Source organism: Molothrus aeneus, chromosome 9 (genome assembly GCF_037042795.1).
Source record: "Molothrus aeneus isolate 106 chromosome 9, BPBGC_Maene_1.0, whole genome shotgun sequence".
NCBI lineage: Eukaryota > Metazoa > Chordata > Aves > Passeriformes > Icteridae > Molothrus > Molothrus aeneus.
Window position 1 is genome coordinate 11,308,936 of NC_089654.1, and position 16,076 is coordinate 11,325,011.

Here is a 16,076-nt window from a genome sequence, read left to right on the forward strand (position 1 = left end):
GATTTCTAATAGAAGGGGAAATTTGGGTCACTTTGGGGTCACTAAAATTCCTCTGTGGAGCAAAGCAGTTCCCAGTTAAAGAGATGTGAATACTTCTTTCTCCCCCTGTCATTTAGAAGCTGCAGCTATTCAGCATCTACTTAATCTATATATTCAGCTCAGAAACACTGGAGAGGCAGAGGCAGCTGCATCTCAGTTGTGAAGCTCTGCAGCAGAGGGGGCAAGGAGCCTCCTAAAGACAAAGTCTAGTGTCTATGCATTTAACTCAAATGGCTCTCATTATGCAGTGTTGATATAAACAAATGCAGGTAAGCTTCTGCACCTTCTATGAAAAATATCCCCTAGGCAAAGCCTGAAATTTGTATAATTACACCAGTGAGAAACCTACTGTATTCATAGTCCCTTAATCCCCACAAGGCTCTGGCAGTTCAACCCTGTAATAAAACATGGCTTTGTTTTTACTGCTAATGCACAGAATGGCTGAGACGGCCACCCCTCTACAAAGCTACAGATGATTGGAGCTGGGAAAATAAAACTAGAACTAACCAAACTTTTGCTATGCACAAATGGGAGCAGCTTGTGCCTGTGAGCAAAAAATATTGACTGTCCATCACTTTAATTTGCCAGATGCCTGAAATTCAGATACTTGTTAACAATGATACAGCAAGTGCAACTTCAAAAGTGAAAAAAGTTTCAGTCCCTGCCCTTCCCCTGGGGCCTCCCACCTCCACCCCACAGCCCGTGGCAGGACTCACCAGTCCCTCTGGCCTGCAAGAGCGTCTCTCTCCTCCATTTGCATGGAAGAAGTTACAGGGTAGTTTACCATGAGAGAAATATTGCATCAAGCAGGAATGCATACAAAGCACTGCAAAAACACCATCTGGACTCACCAGCTGAGTTATTTACTTCTGGCAATCTACTTTCTGTTTCAGGGACAGCAGTTATAGCATTGAAACATACAAACTGCAGCTAGAATACGGGATTTCAAGTACTTCAGATATGCAACTGCAATACATCACCAACAGCCTCTTGGTCATATGATTTTGGGCCTTTTTTCTTTTACTTTTTGCCTGAACTCTAATAACTTATGCTGACTAAGGACCAAATAACCTCAGCCATGAAAGCAATGACTTTGACTACAAGAAGATCAAAAGCAGCATGGCCAGCAGGTCAAGGGCAGTGATCTTTAAATGTCCCTTCCAACCCACACCATACCAGGACTCTGTCATTAATTTGCTGATACATATATCCATGGCTACTAAGCAGCACCTGTCACAGATTTCAAGGAGAACTTAAAAAACCTGGCTGTTTATTCAGCTCATGGCCAGTTTTCATGGTAACAAAGAAGTATTTTCATTCAAGAAATGTAACAAGGGCATATTCACAGCTATTTATAGATTAATTACATGGACATAATCACCTCTGCCTCCACCTTCTTCAGAGAGAAAGCACATCCTACCATTTCTCCCATGACCTAGAGTCAGGCTGTCTTACAGCACAATAACTTTGGGGAAGGTAACCATCCTCACCAGTCCTTCTAAACACTTAATGGTTCTGCTTCCTCAGTGTTCATGTCTCATTGCTGGATCCCACAACATTATCTCACCAACTGCTTAGCTGTTCCTTCTGCACACCTATGCTGCTTTTCCTCTTGCCACCCCACCTCAGAGGGGTTTCAGAGTGCACATCTCCAGGAAGCCAAGAGAGCCCAGCTACCCCTGCCCTCCTTACCTGTGGTTTGGGTTCATACTGCTGCTGAAGCATCTCTGCCACTTTGTTTTCAAAGGCACAGAGCTGTGTGTAAACTTGGTGCAGAAAGGCCTCACGCTTCGTCTCATCCAGCTGACAGCCCTGGAACAGTACCTGGCCCAAGGACACACGTGTCAGGCATCAAGTTAAGGTTTTATAGCACCAGCCCCCAAGATGGTACACAGGAACACAGTTCTACACAGTGAAGGTCAAACACGTCCCTGACAAAGCACAGGTACAGCACAGGCCACTCCTCTCTGTTCCTGCTCAAAAGCAGCTGCCTGTGAGCAGAGGTACCTCATGGCAATTGCTCTGCATGCCACAGCAGATGCTTATGTGACACTTTGGGGAATCTCCTTCTTGGGCAAGAAACTTCTGCTTCATTTGACTTTCTCCAGGATAATCAGTTATTAGGAGAAAGTGATGTGGGATCACTGTTAAAAACCATTAACTGTAGTCTGATGCTTCTAAGGAAGGCCTGTTTGTTCTAATCTACCTTACCTATAGACTGATCAAATTATCTTCCAAGGGGAATAGCAAATTAAAATAAAGAAACAATAAGAGTGGACATTACAAGAAGCTGAGTGATGTGACAGAGTAAGCCTGCCACCACAGAAACTCCCCAGGGTGACAGGCATGACACCTGTGTCTACAGATGTCACCCTGGTACAGGCAATCCCTGTCCACACCCAGACACAAAGAGACAACATGCAGACAAAGACCTCAGCAGATTGGTGGGGTGCTGCATGTTACCCACATCCCTCAGCCTCATATGGGCAAGACCTCATAGTGACACAGGAGAAATAAATGATCACCACAGAGAGTCTTTCCTGGATGAGCAACACATACACACATACACCTTTTCCTCCATAAAAGAAACAGAATTATCCAGTTGTTCCTGGAGATCACAGTTCATGGCCTCATATACGAAGTGGGAATTTAGAGAGGTCCAAAGAAAAAAAAATGTAGCAACTTCAGAGTGCTCAATATAGTGTAAATAGGGGAGATACTGAGACACAGCATGATGGTCTGCAGGACTGCTGGACAAGATGACACACAAAACATCAATGGCAAATAGACAAATTCCTGCAGCACTTACTCCAGTAGCACCTCAGAACAGACCAAAGTGATGGCCACACTCCTCAGGTACAACAAAACCCTGGCAGAAGGCTCAGGCAGGGAGGGGGAGGCTTAGGCTGGGGAAGGAGAGGGAGGGAACAAACACAGACTAACAGGCTCCTCCTGTTACCACACACTTCCCCTGGTATTAGCAAAGGGATGAAATACACCACCATAAACACGTAAGTTATGTGAAAATACTGTAAGGTGGAAGAGATCAAGGATGAACTTCAAAAACAACACTGGCCCCATAAACCAGACTCAAATTTATTAAACAGACCTGCCACGACACAAGTAAAATCTCACTAATAAATCTCAATATTGGGGTTGGCTGCTCCCTTCAGCAAGAAGAAGCATATTCAGACCAGTGCAAAAAAAACCAAGGTTTGTAGGAAGAGGCAATTATCTCTGCTACAGAGCTGGAATAGGGAGACAAGCTTATACAAGCTCTTCTTGAATGCTTCAAAGCTAATTAAAACAGGCAAAAATAATTAATCAACAGAAATTAAAAACAAAAACAACCCCCAAACAACAAAACAAGAACAACAACAATAAGCACTGATTCAACATGAAGCAAATATTCCCTGTGGCCCAATTCTAAGATCCTGCCTGAGGGCAGCATTCTCCAGAGAAACCTCTGCTTCTTTCCCAAGAACAAGTTGCTCACACACACTTCTGCATCATGCCAGGCCACATGTTTTAGTGAGACAACCCTGCAGTATAATAGACAGCAGAGCCCAGCTGCCACCTGCCCCATTTCCCTTGTGCTCACAGGACACCTGCACAGCACAGCGAGCTGTTCACGCTGTGCCAAGGCAGAGCCTGAACTTTACCTGGTGGGACTGCAAGCCAATGATGGAGGAATACACCTGGATGGTGACAAAGATTTCTGGCTGGTAGATAATGTCTGAACCGGGGATACGAAAGGGTCTCAACAATCCCACCAAGCATCGGGAAAGGGCATGAAACACTTCATCAAAAATTATCTCCCCCGTTGAGTCATCCTACAGAAACAGAGAAAGGGAACAGCTTTTTCATCTCCTAGGACCTTCAGTCTCACTGGTGGTTGTCCCACTGCACAGAGCCAACAGGAAACATCCTTCTGCAATGGCAGCTGGATTAAAGTGACAACTCCTGTAAACGGAAGTCACACGTTAAGCATCCAATGGAGAAGCAGGACTTGACATTAAGCTCCCAGCCAGGGGTAAAGCATGGCTCCCTCCCAGGAAAAGCAAGACTTCTGCAAAAGTTCAGACTGACACTGAGAGCAATAAACCTTTTCTCAGCAAATAGAAATGGGGTTCTGTTTTAATGCCGAACACCCCCGAGAGAGGCAGTTTCTGCTCTTACCACAATCCCCGTGGAAGGGCTCAGATCAAGCTCAATCACAAATCGGTACTGGCGGGCCAGGAAGGTGACCCGTGTAGAGGGCACGAGGAGGTAGGGCCTGGGCTGGACCGGCTCGTCTGGCTGCCACCCGTTAGGCAGGATGCTGAGAACATCAAGCTCATTTTCTGAATTTACCTGCCAGAACAAGCAACGGAACATGAGAGAACATCAAGCCACACCAAAGGAAGACTCAGAGAAAGCAAAGGGGCTCAAATGCCCTGCAGGGTGCAGGTGCTGCTGGGTGGTGCAGCACCAGCGGCGGCGACACCGTGCAGCCCTGAGCACCAACTCACCAGCTCGGGCTCGGGCACGGCCCGGATGACCTGGTGCAGGCGGCTGAGCACCCAGGCGAGCCGCACGTTGCGGGAGATGCGATAGTCCTTCTTCATCAGGAGGAACACGTGCCCTGCCTCCTCCACCTGCGGCGGGAGCACAGCGGCCCAGGTCACCCCCGGAGCAGCCCCGGACAGCGCCCGCGCCGCCGCTCACCCCGGGCTGCTCCGGCCCCGCGCCGCCGGCCCCACTGCTCCCCATGGCGGCCGTGTCCCCTGCGCCCGCGGCTCGGCTCGGCTCGGCTCGGCTCGGCTCGGCTCGGCTCGGCTCCCCCAGCTCCCTCCCGGCCCGCACCCACCTCCCCGTCGGGCCGCTCGGCCGCCGCCATGTCCGCGCGGCCCCGCCCCGGAAGTGCGGCTCTCCCGGGACCACGGGGCGGGGCCGCCGCCGCCATCGCCGCCGCTATCGCCGCCATGCAGGTGAGGGCCGGGGGAGCGGGGCCGGGCCGGGGCTGCGGCTGCGGCTGCCTGCGCGGGTGGCGAGCGCGTCCCCGAGCAGCCGGTGCGGTGCTCTGCTGTGCACAGCCCCTTGCTGCTGCACGGCTGTGGGGTGAGCGTGTGTGCGGCTGAGTGCCCCCGACCCGCTTGAATGAAACGTTGTTAATGGGAAAAGAACCTAATTATGAAATGCTGTGAATTTGTGGCATCCGCACCGTCCAAAGAAAAGAGCATTAAGGGCAGGTTGACAGGCTGTAAAGATCCACCTCCTTTAGTTTGTTTGAAAGCGCAGCTGGCTGGCCTCATACAGATGTTCTGGCTGTCCCGCTGGAAAAGAAAGTGAAAACAGCTTGTCCCGCTATTCTTCGTTTATAGAGCTTGTTCCATTGTCTCTCCTTGTTTCAGCCACTTAGTCATAGTAGTCTTTTACTGCTTTTTCACAGTTTGGTTTTTTTCAAGTTTTGTTTTGTTTTGGGTTTGTTTTTGTTTTTTTTTTTCTGGAACTATGAATATTCATCATCCTCGTTGCCTTTATCAGTACATATTCCTACTCTATTCCTTTGCAGTTGGGGGTACAAGAGTGACATGTAGTATTCGAGATGTAAAGGAGGGATGTATTTATGTGGTGACATAATGATGCTTAGTTTCTGTTGCTTTCCTAATAACTCCTGTGGTCGCTTTTACTTCTTTGACTGCCTTTCCAGGATTGGGCAGATGTTTTCATGGGTTACCCTCAGAGATCTTGTAGAGTTACAACGTTATCAGCTGAGATAACGTCGTCGTTGTATACAGAAAGTCATGGGGTTTTTTCCCCCTTTATTTTGCCAGTCAGGATTTTTTTTTTCTACTTTGTTTTGCCGCCTGCATTGTTTTACTTTTACCTACTCTAAATTTCACCTTTACCTCTCAGGTTTTGGATTTAGTTTTTTTTGCCTCCATATCAGTAGGTACTTCTGATATGGAGATCAAAAAAAACCATAAGCCCTACCATTACTACCTTGGGCCAATGCAACATTGCTAACAAACTCCTCAAAGTGTCCTCTTGGAGAGGCGCAGCATTTCTTGGAATCGCTGGCCAGTCTTACTGTGTGCTTATTGCACAGTTTGCATCTGCTTCCAGCTCCTGATGGCTTTGGGAAGAGCCTGGGGAAGGAGGCTTGGAGTGCCCTGCTGCCGTGAGAGTGCTCCTTGTGCAATGGGGTTTCATTCATCCTCCTGAGGGCTTCTTGGATCAGCACAGGCAGGGGGCCAGGGGAATGGCCGTGGGTGCACAGCCTGGCACCTCTGCAGTAAAACACTGGCTGCCAGCCCAGCCTGTAACACAGGCAGTAGTTAACCTCCTTGCACAAACACAGGGCACACAAACTGTTGCAGGCACATTTCTTCATTGGACAGGAACTGACTAGTCCCATCGCAAGATGAAGGAGAGTGCTTTTATCTCTAGGTGGAACAGCCAGCAGCAATCTGTTCATGAGTCCACTCCATGGACTGGGGATCAAATTTTAATAAGGTTGATTCAGCTGTTTGTTTTAAGGTGGTTAAAGTGAAATGAAGTCCCATCAGTGATTACCAACTTGTCAGAGTACAAATAAAATAGAATAATGTTGTGTTCTCATGAACATGGAAGGTGCCTGATAATCTCTCCATGAAGCTTACACTGGGCCAGTGTATTTAAACGGAGCAACAACAAACCCAATAGCAAGCATGCCAACGGTGTGAGTCACTCTATCTGCTTCTCCAATCGGTATTCCCTTTCTATTATTTGATTGCTGTGTCCCACCCTCCTCATGGATTATTGTACTGTTCTCAATTTACACGAGCAGTTCCTTAGGGCTGGGACTTTAATTATATTTTGCACAACACTGTAGCATGAGTAAGTTAGAGTAGATAAGAGTTTAGAGGGATTTTGCAAGAGTCAAGGACATGCCTTGATGTCTTCAGCAACACATCCCCAGTCTTGACACATTGTCTGTCACCATCCTCCCTCACCCGGAAGGGGATGTCAGTGGGGAAGATTTCTTAAACGATATAATCCCAGCAAAAGGCAGGAGGTGAGGGGTGTGTGTGGGTACAGTGCCAGTCTGTCACGGGAGGGCAGTGCCAGGAGGAGCTGCCAGTTTCCTTTGCAGCTGAAAGTGTCACATGGGCAGAAAGTAAAGAATGACACAAACTGGAGTCTTCAGTAGTCCACGGTCCCGATACTCATTTTGCAAAGACTGTTTTGGATGAAGGTATCACAGCACCCACAACTGCTTCAGAAAAGGCTAAGGGAATGCTTACTTTGATCTGGGTTAGCTTAAGTGACTTACAAAGGTGAGCTAGTTTTGATGACTTTGCCTGATCTGGTGAAAAGTAGGTGCAAGTGATGTCTTCAGACACTCATCCAGATCTTTAGCAGGACAGCTGACCAAGCATTTGTCTCAGGCACAAGTCTCTTGCCTAAGTAGTCTGACCCAAGGGAAAGGGATCAGTGTGAAATAATGGGATTTTTATCTCCAATGCCTCTGCTTTCTCTGAAAAGGAGGCTGCCTGTAGGACAGATTGGATCATGGATGCATGGGTGTGGATTCACAATGTCTTTGTTCTCTTCCCTTGTCTGTCTTGCCTTTTTTTAGAGAGAGGAGAAGCAGCTGGAGCTGACCCTGGAGGCACTCATCAGTCAGGTGGCCGACCTGAAGAACTCCTTGGTCAGTTTTATCTACAAGCTGGAGAACGAGTATGATCGACTCACATGGTAAAGTGTCTCACTGTTGATCACTGCCAGAGCTCTTCAGACTTGGCTCAAAGGATTAATTAAAAAACATTAGCTTCTTGTCCATAGGTTTCAATTTTCTTTTCACCTTTGTGCTGGAGGAACCATTACACCTCTTCCGCAAGAAAACCAGTTGAAAACCATTGGCTTCATGCTGTAGAGTAATTAGAGTCACACTAACACCTTTTAATCCAGACATTTTATGGGAACTAGACTTGCATCTGCAGTGAGTAGAAGTTCTCAGATGAAAGACCTTTGAGACCCACATACATTATAAAATGAGGAATGGTTCTTTCTGCATTTCTTGACCTCTTCTGGCTTTTTGTGGCTCTGATATAAACTGAGCTTTTGTGTTTTGCTGATTCTGCTTTACTGCAGTTTGAGAGCCTTGCAAGATGGCATTCTCTTCCTGGAGAATATGGAGCATAGCTTAATAAACTATATGGTAATCTTAGTGTCTGCCACTGCAGCAAAGTTTCACAGCAAGTTAACATTTATAGTTAATGTTGCAGAAGGCAGAAGAGTTGATGAATCCAGCACAGACTAAGCTGGAGAGAACCTCCTTGAAAAGATTATCAGTTGTATAGCTTCTTTGTTTCTTAGTCTGGATAGCCAAGCTATAAATGTTGTCTGTCCTGACTGTAGTGCTTTGGAATGAAATTGTTTCTTAGACCTTGCTCCAGAGTTTCACTGGGAGAGGTGATGAAAGGAAAGAAGTGCTTCTGTGTGTGTTACTGAAATCCCACAAAACTGCCGCTTTCAGTGGTACTGCTTGTAATGTCCCTGAGGTATTTGCTGCATTTGAGCCTTTTCCAGTTAGGACTGGGGTTTGTCCACACCTCCATATTCAGCCTAGGTTTTACTGCTTACTGTCCAGAGCAGACTGATTTGAGGACTGACAGTGTTGTTTCCTCGCTCCTCAGCCATTTGAGTGAAGAAGAGAGAAAAGCCCTATGTGACATCCCCTTTCCATGTTCTATCTTCTTTATTTGCTTTTCCAGGCCTTCAGTTCTGGACAGCTTTGCATTGCTCTCAGGACAGCTGAACACCTTGAATAAAGTGCTAAAGCATGAGAAGACACCGCTGCTGCGGAACCAAGTGATCATCCCGCTAGTGCTGTCTCCAGACCGTGATGAGGAGATCATGGTAAGACACGTCCCTTGAGTATCAGAAAGGGCAAGAAGTACTTCTGTCTGAGAGCTGCTTTGCTGTGGGGTTTTCACCTACAAACACTTGCACTGGATACACTTTACAGGAGGTGTTGCTGTTAATAAATATGTTGCTGTTACTAAACAGGCACAGTGCAAATTCCTAGACAAGTTGTTGAAACTTCCTAAGGCTCCCCAGATCAAGGCTTTCCCTGTAGCCTTGTTCAGCACCATGGCCTGTGCCCTGGTCTGGAGCTGCCTGGTGCTGGGCTGAAGGGAGAGGCTCTGAGTGAGGTTTGTGGCCCGTTGCAGAGGCAGACAGAGGGGCGTGTGCCAGTGTTCAGCCATGAAGTGGTGCCCGACCACCTTCGAACTAAGCCCGACCCTGAGGTGGAGGAGCAGGAGAAGCAGCTGATCACAGATGCGGCTCGAATCAGCCCTGATGCAGCACAGGTAGGTAAAGAAGGGTTTGATACTTCTGCCTCTTACCCCTAGGGCACGAGATGCCTTTTAACTGCTTCTTCCACCCTTCCATTTGACAGTTTTCTTTTTCTTCTGTGTCCTTTCCTGTCTGAGGTTTCTCCAGCTGACTGTAGCTGAGGTTTGGTTTCCTCCACAGTTTCACAAGGGTATCCAGCTCTCTGGTTGTTCACAGGAGGTGCCCTCCAGCCAGTCAGAGGCGAAGGCTGTCCCATCTCCACAGTGCCCTCCTGCATTAGCACTGGGCACTCTAAGCTCAGCTACCAAAACACTTATATTTCGTTACATGGATCTGGGGAAAGGAAAGCTTGTTCATTTATTTGCTGATTTCTACTGAGTTGGAGGTATCCTGGCAGTTTCTGACAGTTTTTATTTTGCAGAAACAGATCCAAAGTCTGAACAAAATGTGCTCAAATTTGCTGGAGAAAATCAATAAGGAGGAGCGTGAATCTGAAAGTGGAGGTATGTCACTGAGGTGGAAGTGGGGTGTGGGGTTTAAGCAGCAGATTTGAGAGAGTAGAGGCAAAATAGGTATATTGGAGAGCCTGAAGTATGGGAAACACAGTTGAGCAGTACAAATAAAAACACTCCAGAAGATGCAAGATTGGCTGTCCTGGAGCCCCCTAATTTGAGAAGGGAGCCTGTGGGTGCAATGTGAAGGTCACCCCAGCCCTTTGACACATCCACCTTTGAGGAGGTGATAAGTGATCTACCAAGAAAATTTCCCAATCAACTTTAATTAATAAAAATAGCTGTGAAAATGCAGCAGCAGTGAATGAGAAACCCTTTAGCTATGTTCTGAAGGAGTCCCCATGTTGGCAGGCTCTTGTGTGATCCTGTCTAGATAATGAGTGCTTCAGGCTCATGGCCAACCTTTTCTGGTTGTGGTGTTCACTATTCCTGGGAGTGCCACATACTACTCATAAAGGCAGTGGCATTGTTTTTACTCTCATGTTTGACCCAGGACCTGAGCACAGGTTCTGTCTACTATCTGGGAATAGCAGTATAACTGAGCACATGTGTGACAAAAAAACTTGCAGACACCCCTTGCTTATGAGCTTCCAAAAGGAGATGTTGCTATTGTTTGTCTGATTCACAGTGTTACCTGCCATAGGATTCAGCATGCAATAGCCTTTAGTGGCAGCTTCTTAAGGGCATGGAGGAGTTAGGTCACTCTGTCCTCCTTCCACGAGCAGATTATGCCCTGCTCTCAATGAAAAAGCTCTTGGATCACCAGTGTCCATTGATTTTGCAGCTTCTTTGACCTTGCTGAGGCTCTTGTAGGACAGCCTGTAAGAAACTCATCTCTATTGCATGCACTAAAGTAGCAGAAAAGTAAATTCAGGACCAGCTATGCTACTTTTTAGACCTGATTGCCGAGTCTAAAAATAACTTCCAAACTAACTTCATTTTTTTACAGGTTTACGACAGAACAAGCAGACCTTCAACCCTGCAGATACCAATGCCCTGGTAGCAGCTGTGGCCTTTGGGAAAGGGCTGTCAAACAGGAGACCCCCAGGCTCTGGGGCATCTGTCCAGTCAGGCCAGCCAGGAGCTGGTGCCATCATTGCAGGTGCTTCAGGCATGCAGCAGGTCCCAATGACAGGTGCACCAGCTCAGCAGCAGCCAATGCTGGCAGGAGTGCAGATGGCACCAGCAGGGCAGCCAGGTAAAGTTCCATATCTGAGATCAGTTGAAACCCAGGGACCAGGAAAGACAAATGCAGATGTAGAGATTCTTCCCCAGTCACCTTTTAGATGTGACTAAGTATGAGGTTCCTTTTGGGCATTAATGATATGAGTCAGGTTATAATAGAGGAGTAATACCTGTTTAGAATTGGCTCAGAGGGTGAGGTGGATCCCAGCCAACCAGCTTCAACTTCTTAACTCCCACTGCAATACTGTTTTAATAATAGACTTAGTGAATGAACATACGAATCAATATGGAGAGAGATCACAGTGTAGTTTTCAGGGATACTGGGGGTTTTCCTGTGAAATTTAAGTTGTGGGTAGGTAATAAAGTGGAAAAGTTTGATGATAATGAGTTATTTAAGGTAAGAAAAGAAAGTTTTCTGTAAAAAGGTAGAAGGATTTCCTGTACAAAGTGACTTTGTTTAACAGCAGTAGATGACACTTGCATTGAATATAAAGTGAAATACATAGGCATAGAAATTTGACTACATATCCAGCACCTGGACTCTAACCTAGTTGCTTGTATTTGTGAAATACATCCATGATAGAAGAGTTCTGTAAAGACAATAATTGGGTATTCAGATGGGGCAGAAATGCAAGCCAAATGCTAGGAATTTCTAGAAAAGGAACAGAGAAACAGGATATCTTTAGGCTATTCTGTAAATCCATTGGGTACCCACATCTGCAATATTATGGGCAGTTCTGATATCTCCTGTGCTAGTGGGCATAGCTTTGGGCTAGGGAGAAGAAACTGGAAGCATATAAAATCCCAAATTATATACAGCAGGCAAATGAGGAATGATTTGCCTCATTTGCAGGAGGCCTCATTTGCCTCCCATGATACAGGAGGATTGCTGAAAATGCACCAATCAAAATGTGGGCTTGTAGATTTAGAATGAAAGGGAGATACTTTTCTGAATACTAAATAATTACACTGTAGAGCACATTGCCTAGTGTGTGATAGGCAGATAATGTTTATATGAGATGGAAAAAGAAGTAAATAAATAGACTTCTGGATGAAAAATCAGTCAACATCTAATCCTGAGGATACCAACTCTGATTCCTTGGCCCTGAGGCACAATATGTTAGAAGCAGAATAGGTATTCTGCAGGGATATCACTGCAGGCTTGCCCTATTCTGGTATTCCTACTTAAAAATCCTCTGCTGTCAGGAATGAGGTTGGCCTGGGGGACCTGCAGGCTAACCCTGTATTGTCAGAATGTTTATGTTAATTGCAGTTTAGGATATCCTATATCCTAATTGATGTTTTCTTGCCTGTATATAATGATTGTTGTTCAGATGTGTACTTGAGCAACAGTATTGATCCTAAGTTAAATGTGTATTTATGTAAGAGTTAGAAAGTAATTTCCACTGTAATTTGGTAACAAAGAAGACCTCCTGTGATTCCTGGCTGAATACCCAGAGATACTGTATCCAGGCTGGGGAGACAGTCACTTCTGCAGGCCTAGCAGAGTGCGCTGGTAAGGAGAGCACTTGGCCGGCCTGTGTGATGGGGAAAGTACCTCTTGATGAGGGCAGCTACAGTGGGCTTGGGCAAAGGTCAGTCTCACTATTCTGCTTTTGATAGTGTCCATAGCTGAGGCTGAAAAATTACAAGAACAAAGTTTATCTTTACCACAGTTGCTTTTTAGGGATTTTAAGCCAGAGTTTGGTTTGATACCATTTGATCCAGGAGTCATTAATTTTTGCAGCTCCTGATTGAATTACAGTTTTGATTTCTACAACACCTATGGCAGTATGTCCCACAGCTTTATCACATTTTGCTTAAAATCTTTTTGATGTTTGAATATTTTGCTTGATAATTTTATTGCATTTTTCTTTTTTTACCCATGTTGTGAGAAATGGTGAATAATCATTCCTCAGTTACCTCCTGCTTACTAGTTTTCACGTTTTGGAAATCTGTCATGTCTCCTTCCTTTACCTATTTTTAGGTGTTTTTCCCTTAGCTAAGTCCTATTCTCCTTAATATGACTTTATGTGAAAATTATAACTTGGATCATCCTTTTCACTCTTATATGCACTTTTTCTGGTTGTCCTCAAGACTGGGAACACCATAACCACTCACAGTGTCTCAGATGTGGGTTAACCATACAGTTTGGTTCACTGTTGCTTTTAGGGTGATATCTAACAGTATTTGTCTCCTGATTGTTAGTATCTATCAGTTACTGTTAGATATCTATCAGTCCATTCATTGCTGGCAGTGACCCACTATGGATATGTTTGAGAAAGTTTAATAATCTTTATTGGTTTAGGCTTTTCCTTATCAAATTTTTTCTCATCCTGCTGCACTATAATTTTAACTTTCAGAAGTTATTATTTTTTTTCTGGTTCAATTTGAAGACACTGAAGGAGTGTTTTTTGAATATCCCTCTGTGCTGCTCTTTAATCATTGTTTATTTTTCAGATCATCTCAGTTTTGTCTAACACTCTTCACTTACTGTAAGCTGCTAGTAAGATGTCTTTGAACACACTCCCATGTAAGATTGGTATCAGCAGAGAGTAATAATGCCCAAGAGGTGGATGTGGCTACAAGAAATTACGAAATCTGAGAGAGGCTTAGTAATTTATATATACACCCTGACTATAAATAATGCTACAGGGAAGGGGCTACTGAGACCTTCTGAAATGGAACTGGACACAGTCTGGGTTCTTCTGTGTGTGCTGCTGCCAGCAACTTCCATGAGACTAAGTCTAACACATCTGGCAGGAGCCTCCTGACAAAGAGAAAGATTGCTGAGGATGAAAAAAGAATAGAATTGAATGGGATAGCAGGGGGACACAGGAATTGTCAAGATTTGTCAGTAGAGAAAGATGCCAATTTGTGCAAGAGATTGATTGGGTGGGTCAGAAGCTGGAAGGTTCTGTAGCAAATGAGCCTGGAGTGGAACTGAAAAAGCCTTTACAGAGTTGTTGTGAGTCCTGTGTGCTCCTGAGCAAATGTCCTCTCATATTACTGATTTTGTACTGCTTTTTCTTTTTTCTCTCCGCAGGAAAAATGCCGAGTGGCATAAAAACAAATATAAAATCTGCCTCAATGCATCCGTATCAGAGATGAGCTGAGATGAACCAGACCCAGGGAACAGACACATTTGTTACTGCTACAGGCACCCCACCTGGATTCCTTCTAGTACTTCCAAGTCCCTTCACATATCCACACACCATATTTGGGAAGACAGGGTTTATAAGGCCCTTCCCTGGATTTTATTTAGTGCTGGGTGGCTTGTGTGGAGCTGCTGCTGGCCGTGTCTCCTGGACACAAGTACTTCTCTGTTCAGCCGGAGCAGAGGACTTTGCTTCTGGTATGGATGCCATCTTCTCCAGGTCTGTTCTGGAGGATCGCTACCCTTTCCTGACAGAGACCCTGAAGAGCTGCACAGAGCTCATTGTTTCTGCTTGTTCACTTGGTATGTGCTTTCTTTACTCGGTCTTGTTTAATAAAGACCTTGTTATGCTCACTGTGAGACACTGTGTCCATCTCTTGGCTCATAAGGACTCTTATTTCCCTTTGGGTAAGGCTACAGAGCAGCTCCAGTCTAAACCACACTGAAAATGTTGGAGGCCAAGTGCTGGAGCTGCAGGTCTGTGTGTAAAGGGGTGTAGCAGAGTAAGTCAGCAAGGTACAAACATAAGCAGCAAACATCTTGTGCATCAAAAACCAATTATGGCTCTACCCCAGGAAGCAAAATACTGGTAAGGACTATTTCAAGACCCACAGCAAGAAGAGACAGCACTTGAGGAACAGAAGCACAGAGCTTTTGTATTCTGATGCTGCAGCAAATCCCAGCTGGATCTGATTTCACTTCCATGCTTCTCAGCTTCTGTTTTCTATAAAGTTTATTAGCTGCTTCAGGATTCATCTATCTCTTCAGAAAGGTATTTCACTTCAGAAAGGTATTCCAACGTGAGCAGGACTGTGACACTTCTGGATAGGCCAGGTTGTGAAGTCTGGCCAATTTCTCTTTGGAACTGGGCACTGTGAAGCCATCCCTGTTCTACTTTATGCCCTTGAGCTGTAACATATAATCTGCCTAATAAGAGATTCCCGTGAGACAAAAGGGTGGGGCACATGCCCGTGGAGCCTGTCAGTACATATAGCACTATCCTAAAGGACAAATGTCCTGCCTATGGTTGCTCTTGCATGGACTTCCTTCTGACTTGTGTTGAAAGCCAGCAGTGTCTTTTACTCAATAGCATCTGTCAGCAATCTTTGGGTGAGGAAATCTCCACTCAGCAGATACAGCCTGCAGCTGCTCCTGCACTGCTTGCCTCTGAGCTAATCAGATCCAGTTTATTTGTGGAGGCTGTGAGCTGTTCTCCCAAAACAAAACCGTCCACAAAGCTGTGACTAGGGCAGTTATTGACCCATTCTGACATGCTGGCCCTTGAAAAGCACTGAGCTGGGAAGTAGAAAGTTGAGCTGGAAGCATAAACAGCTTATACAATAGCAAAGCCGCTCCACTACAAATGAGTCCGTCTGCAGTGGCAGCATCCCAGCCAGACTGCTGGAATTGCTTTTTGCTCCTAATGAATGTGGAGGTCCTGGCTCTCTGGGATGCCACTGACTGCAGCAGGGAACTGGTGTGGAGGCAGGTTACTGGTTCCAGTGTCAGTGGTTTGTGCAAAACTAAGCCTGGCAGCCGGGGAATTGGAGCCTGCAGGGCTATTCCTGTGGCGTAATGAGAACCACGGGGATGGCTGTTCCCTGCTCTGTCTCATGTCCTTGCTTCCATTGGAAAGGAAGGCAGAATACTGTATGTATCAGATCCTTGGCACTCATCATTCTTGAAGCCTCAGCTCTAGGATTCTGCTTTGCTTTGTCCCCTCAGACTGGCTTCCTTATAAAGCTAAAATGCCTCAGTGCCAGAGCTCAGGGCCAGCAGCTGCCTGGAGCGATTCGGGCAGCCCGGGACACAGGCTGGGCATGGCTGCCTGCTGCCCACGCTAGCCCGAGTGACAC

General features: G+C 45.9%; 2 protein-coding genes across 2 annotated transcripts in view; one reads left to right on the top strand and one right to left on the bottom strand.

Moving 5' to 3' along the window:
* Positions 1–4,923, bottom strand: part of SZT2 (SZT2 subunit of KICSTOR complex) — a 55,633-nt gene extending 50,710 nt beyond the window's left edge. Inside the window, exons 1-5 of the mRNA XM_066555219.1 lie at positions 4,889–4,923; positions 4,551–4,676; positions 4,219–4,392; positions 3,702–3,872; positions 1,732–1,863 (exon numbers count right to left, since the gene is read on the bottom strand). Of these exons, the coding sequence (XP_066411316.1) occupies positions 1,732–1,863; positions 3,702–3,872; positions 4,219–4,392; positions 4,551–4,676; positions 4,889–4,918 (633 nt within the window). The 5' untranslated portion in view covers positions 4,919–4,923. The remainder of the gene's footprint in view (positions 1–1,731; positions 1,864–3,701; positions 3,873–4,218; positions 4,393–4,550; positions 4,677–4,888) is intronic.
* A 34-nt stretch (positions 4,924–4,957) lies between these two features.
* MED8 (mediator complex subunit 8) lies at positions 4,958–14,580 on the top strand. Its single transcript, XM_066555609.1, has 7 exons — positions 4,958–5,009; positions 7,643–7,761; positions 8,781–8,925; positions 9,240–9,380; positions 9,788–9,869; positions 10,828–11,076; positions 14,110–14,580. Exons 1-7 carry the CDS (start codon positions 5,004–5,006, stop codon positions 14,172–14,174), a joined length of 807 nt encoding a protein of 268 aa, XP_066411706.1. The 5' UTR covers positions 4,958–5,003; the 3' UTR covers positions 14,175–14,580.
* The last annotated feature ends 1,496 nt before the right edge of the window (positions 14,581–16,076 follow it).

Coding starts and splice junctions, on each gene's coding strand:
- MED8 (XM_066555609.1), top strand. Junction 7,762..8,780: donor GAGTATGATCGACTCACATG/GTAAAGTGTCTC, acceptor TTGCTTTTCCAG/GCCTTCAGTTCTGGACAGCT. Junction 9,870..10,827: donor GCGTGAATCTGAAAGTGGAG/GTATGTCACTGA, acceptor ATTTTTTTACAG/GTTTACGACAGAACAAGCAG.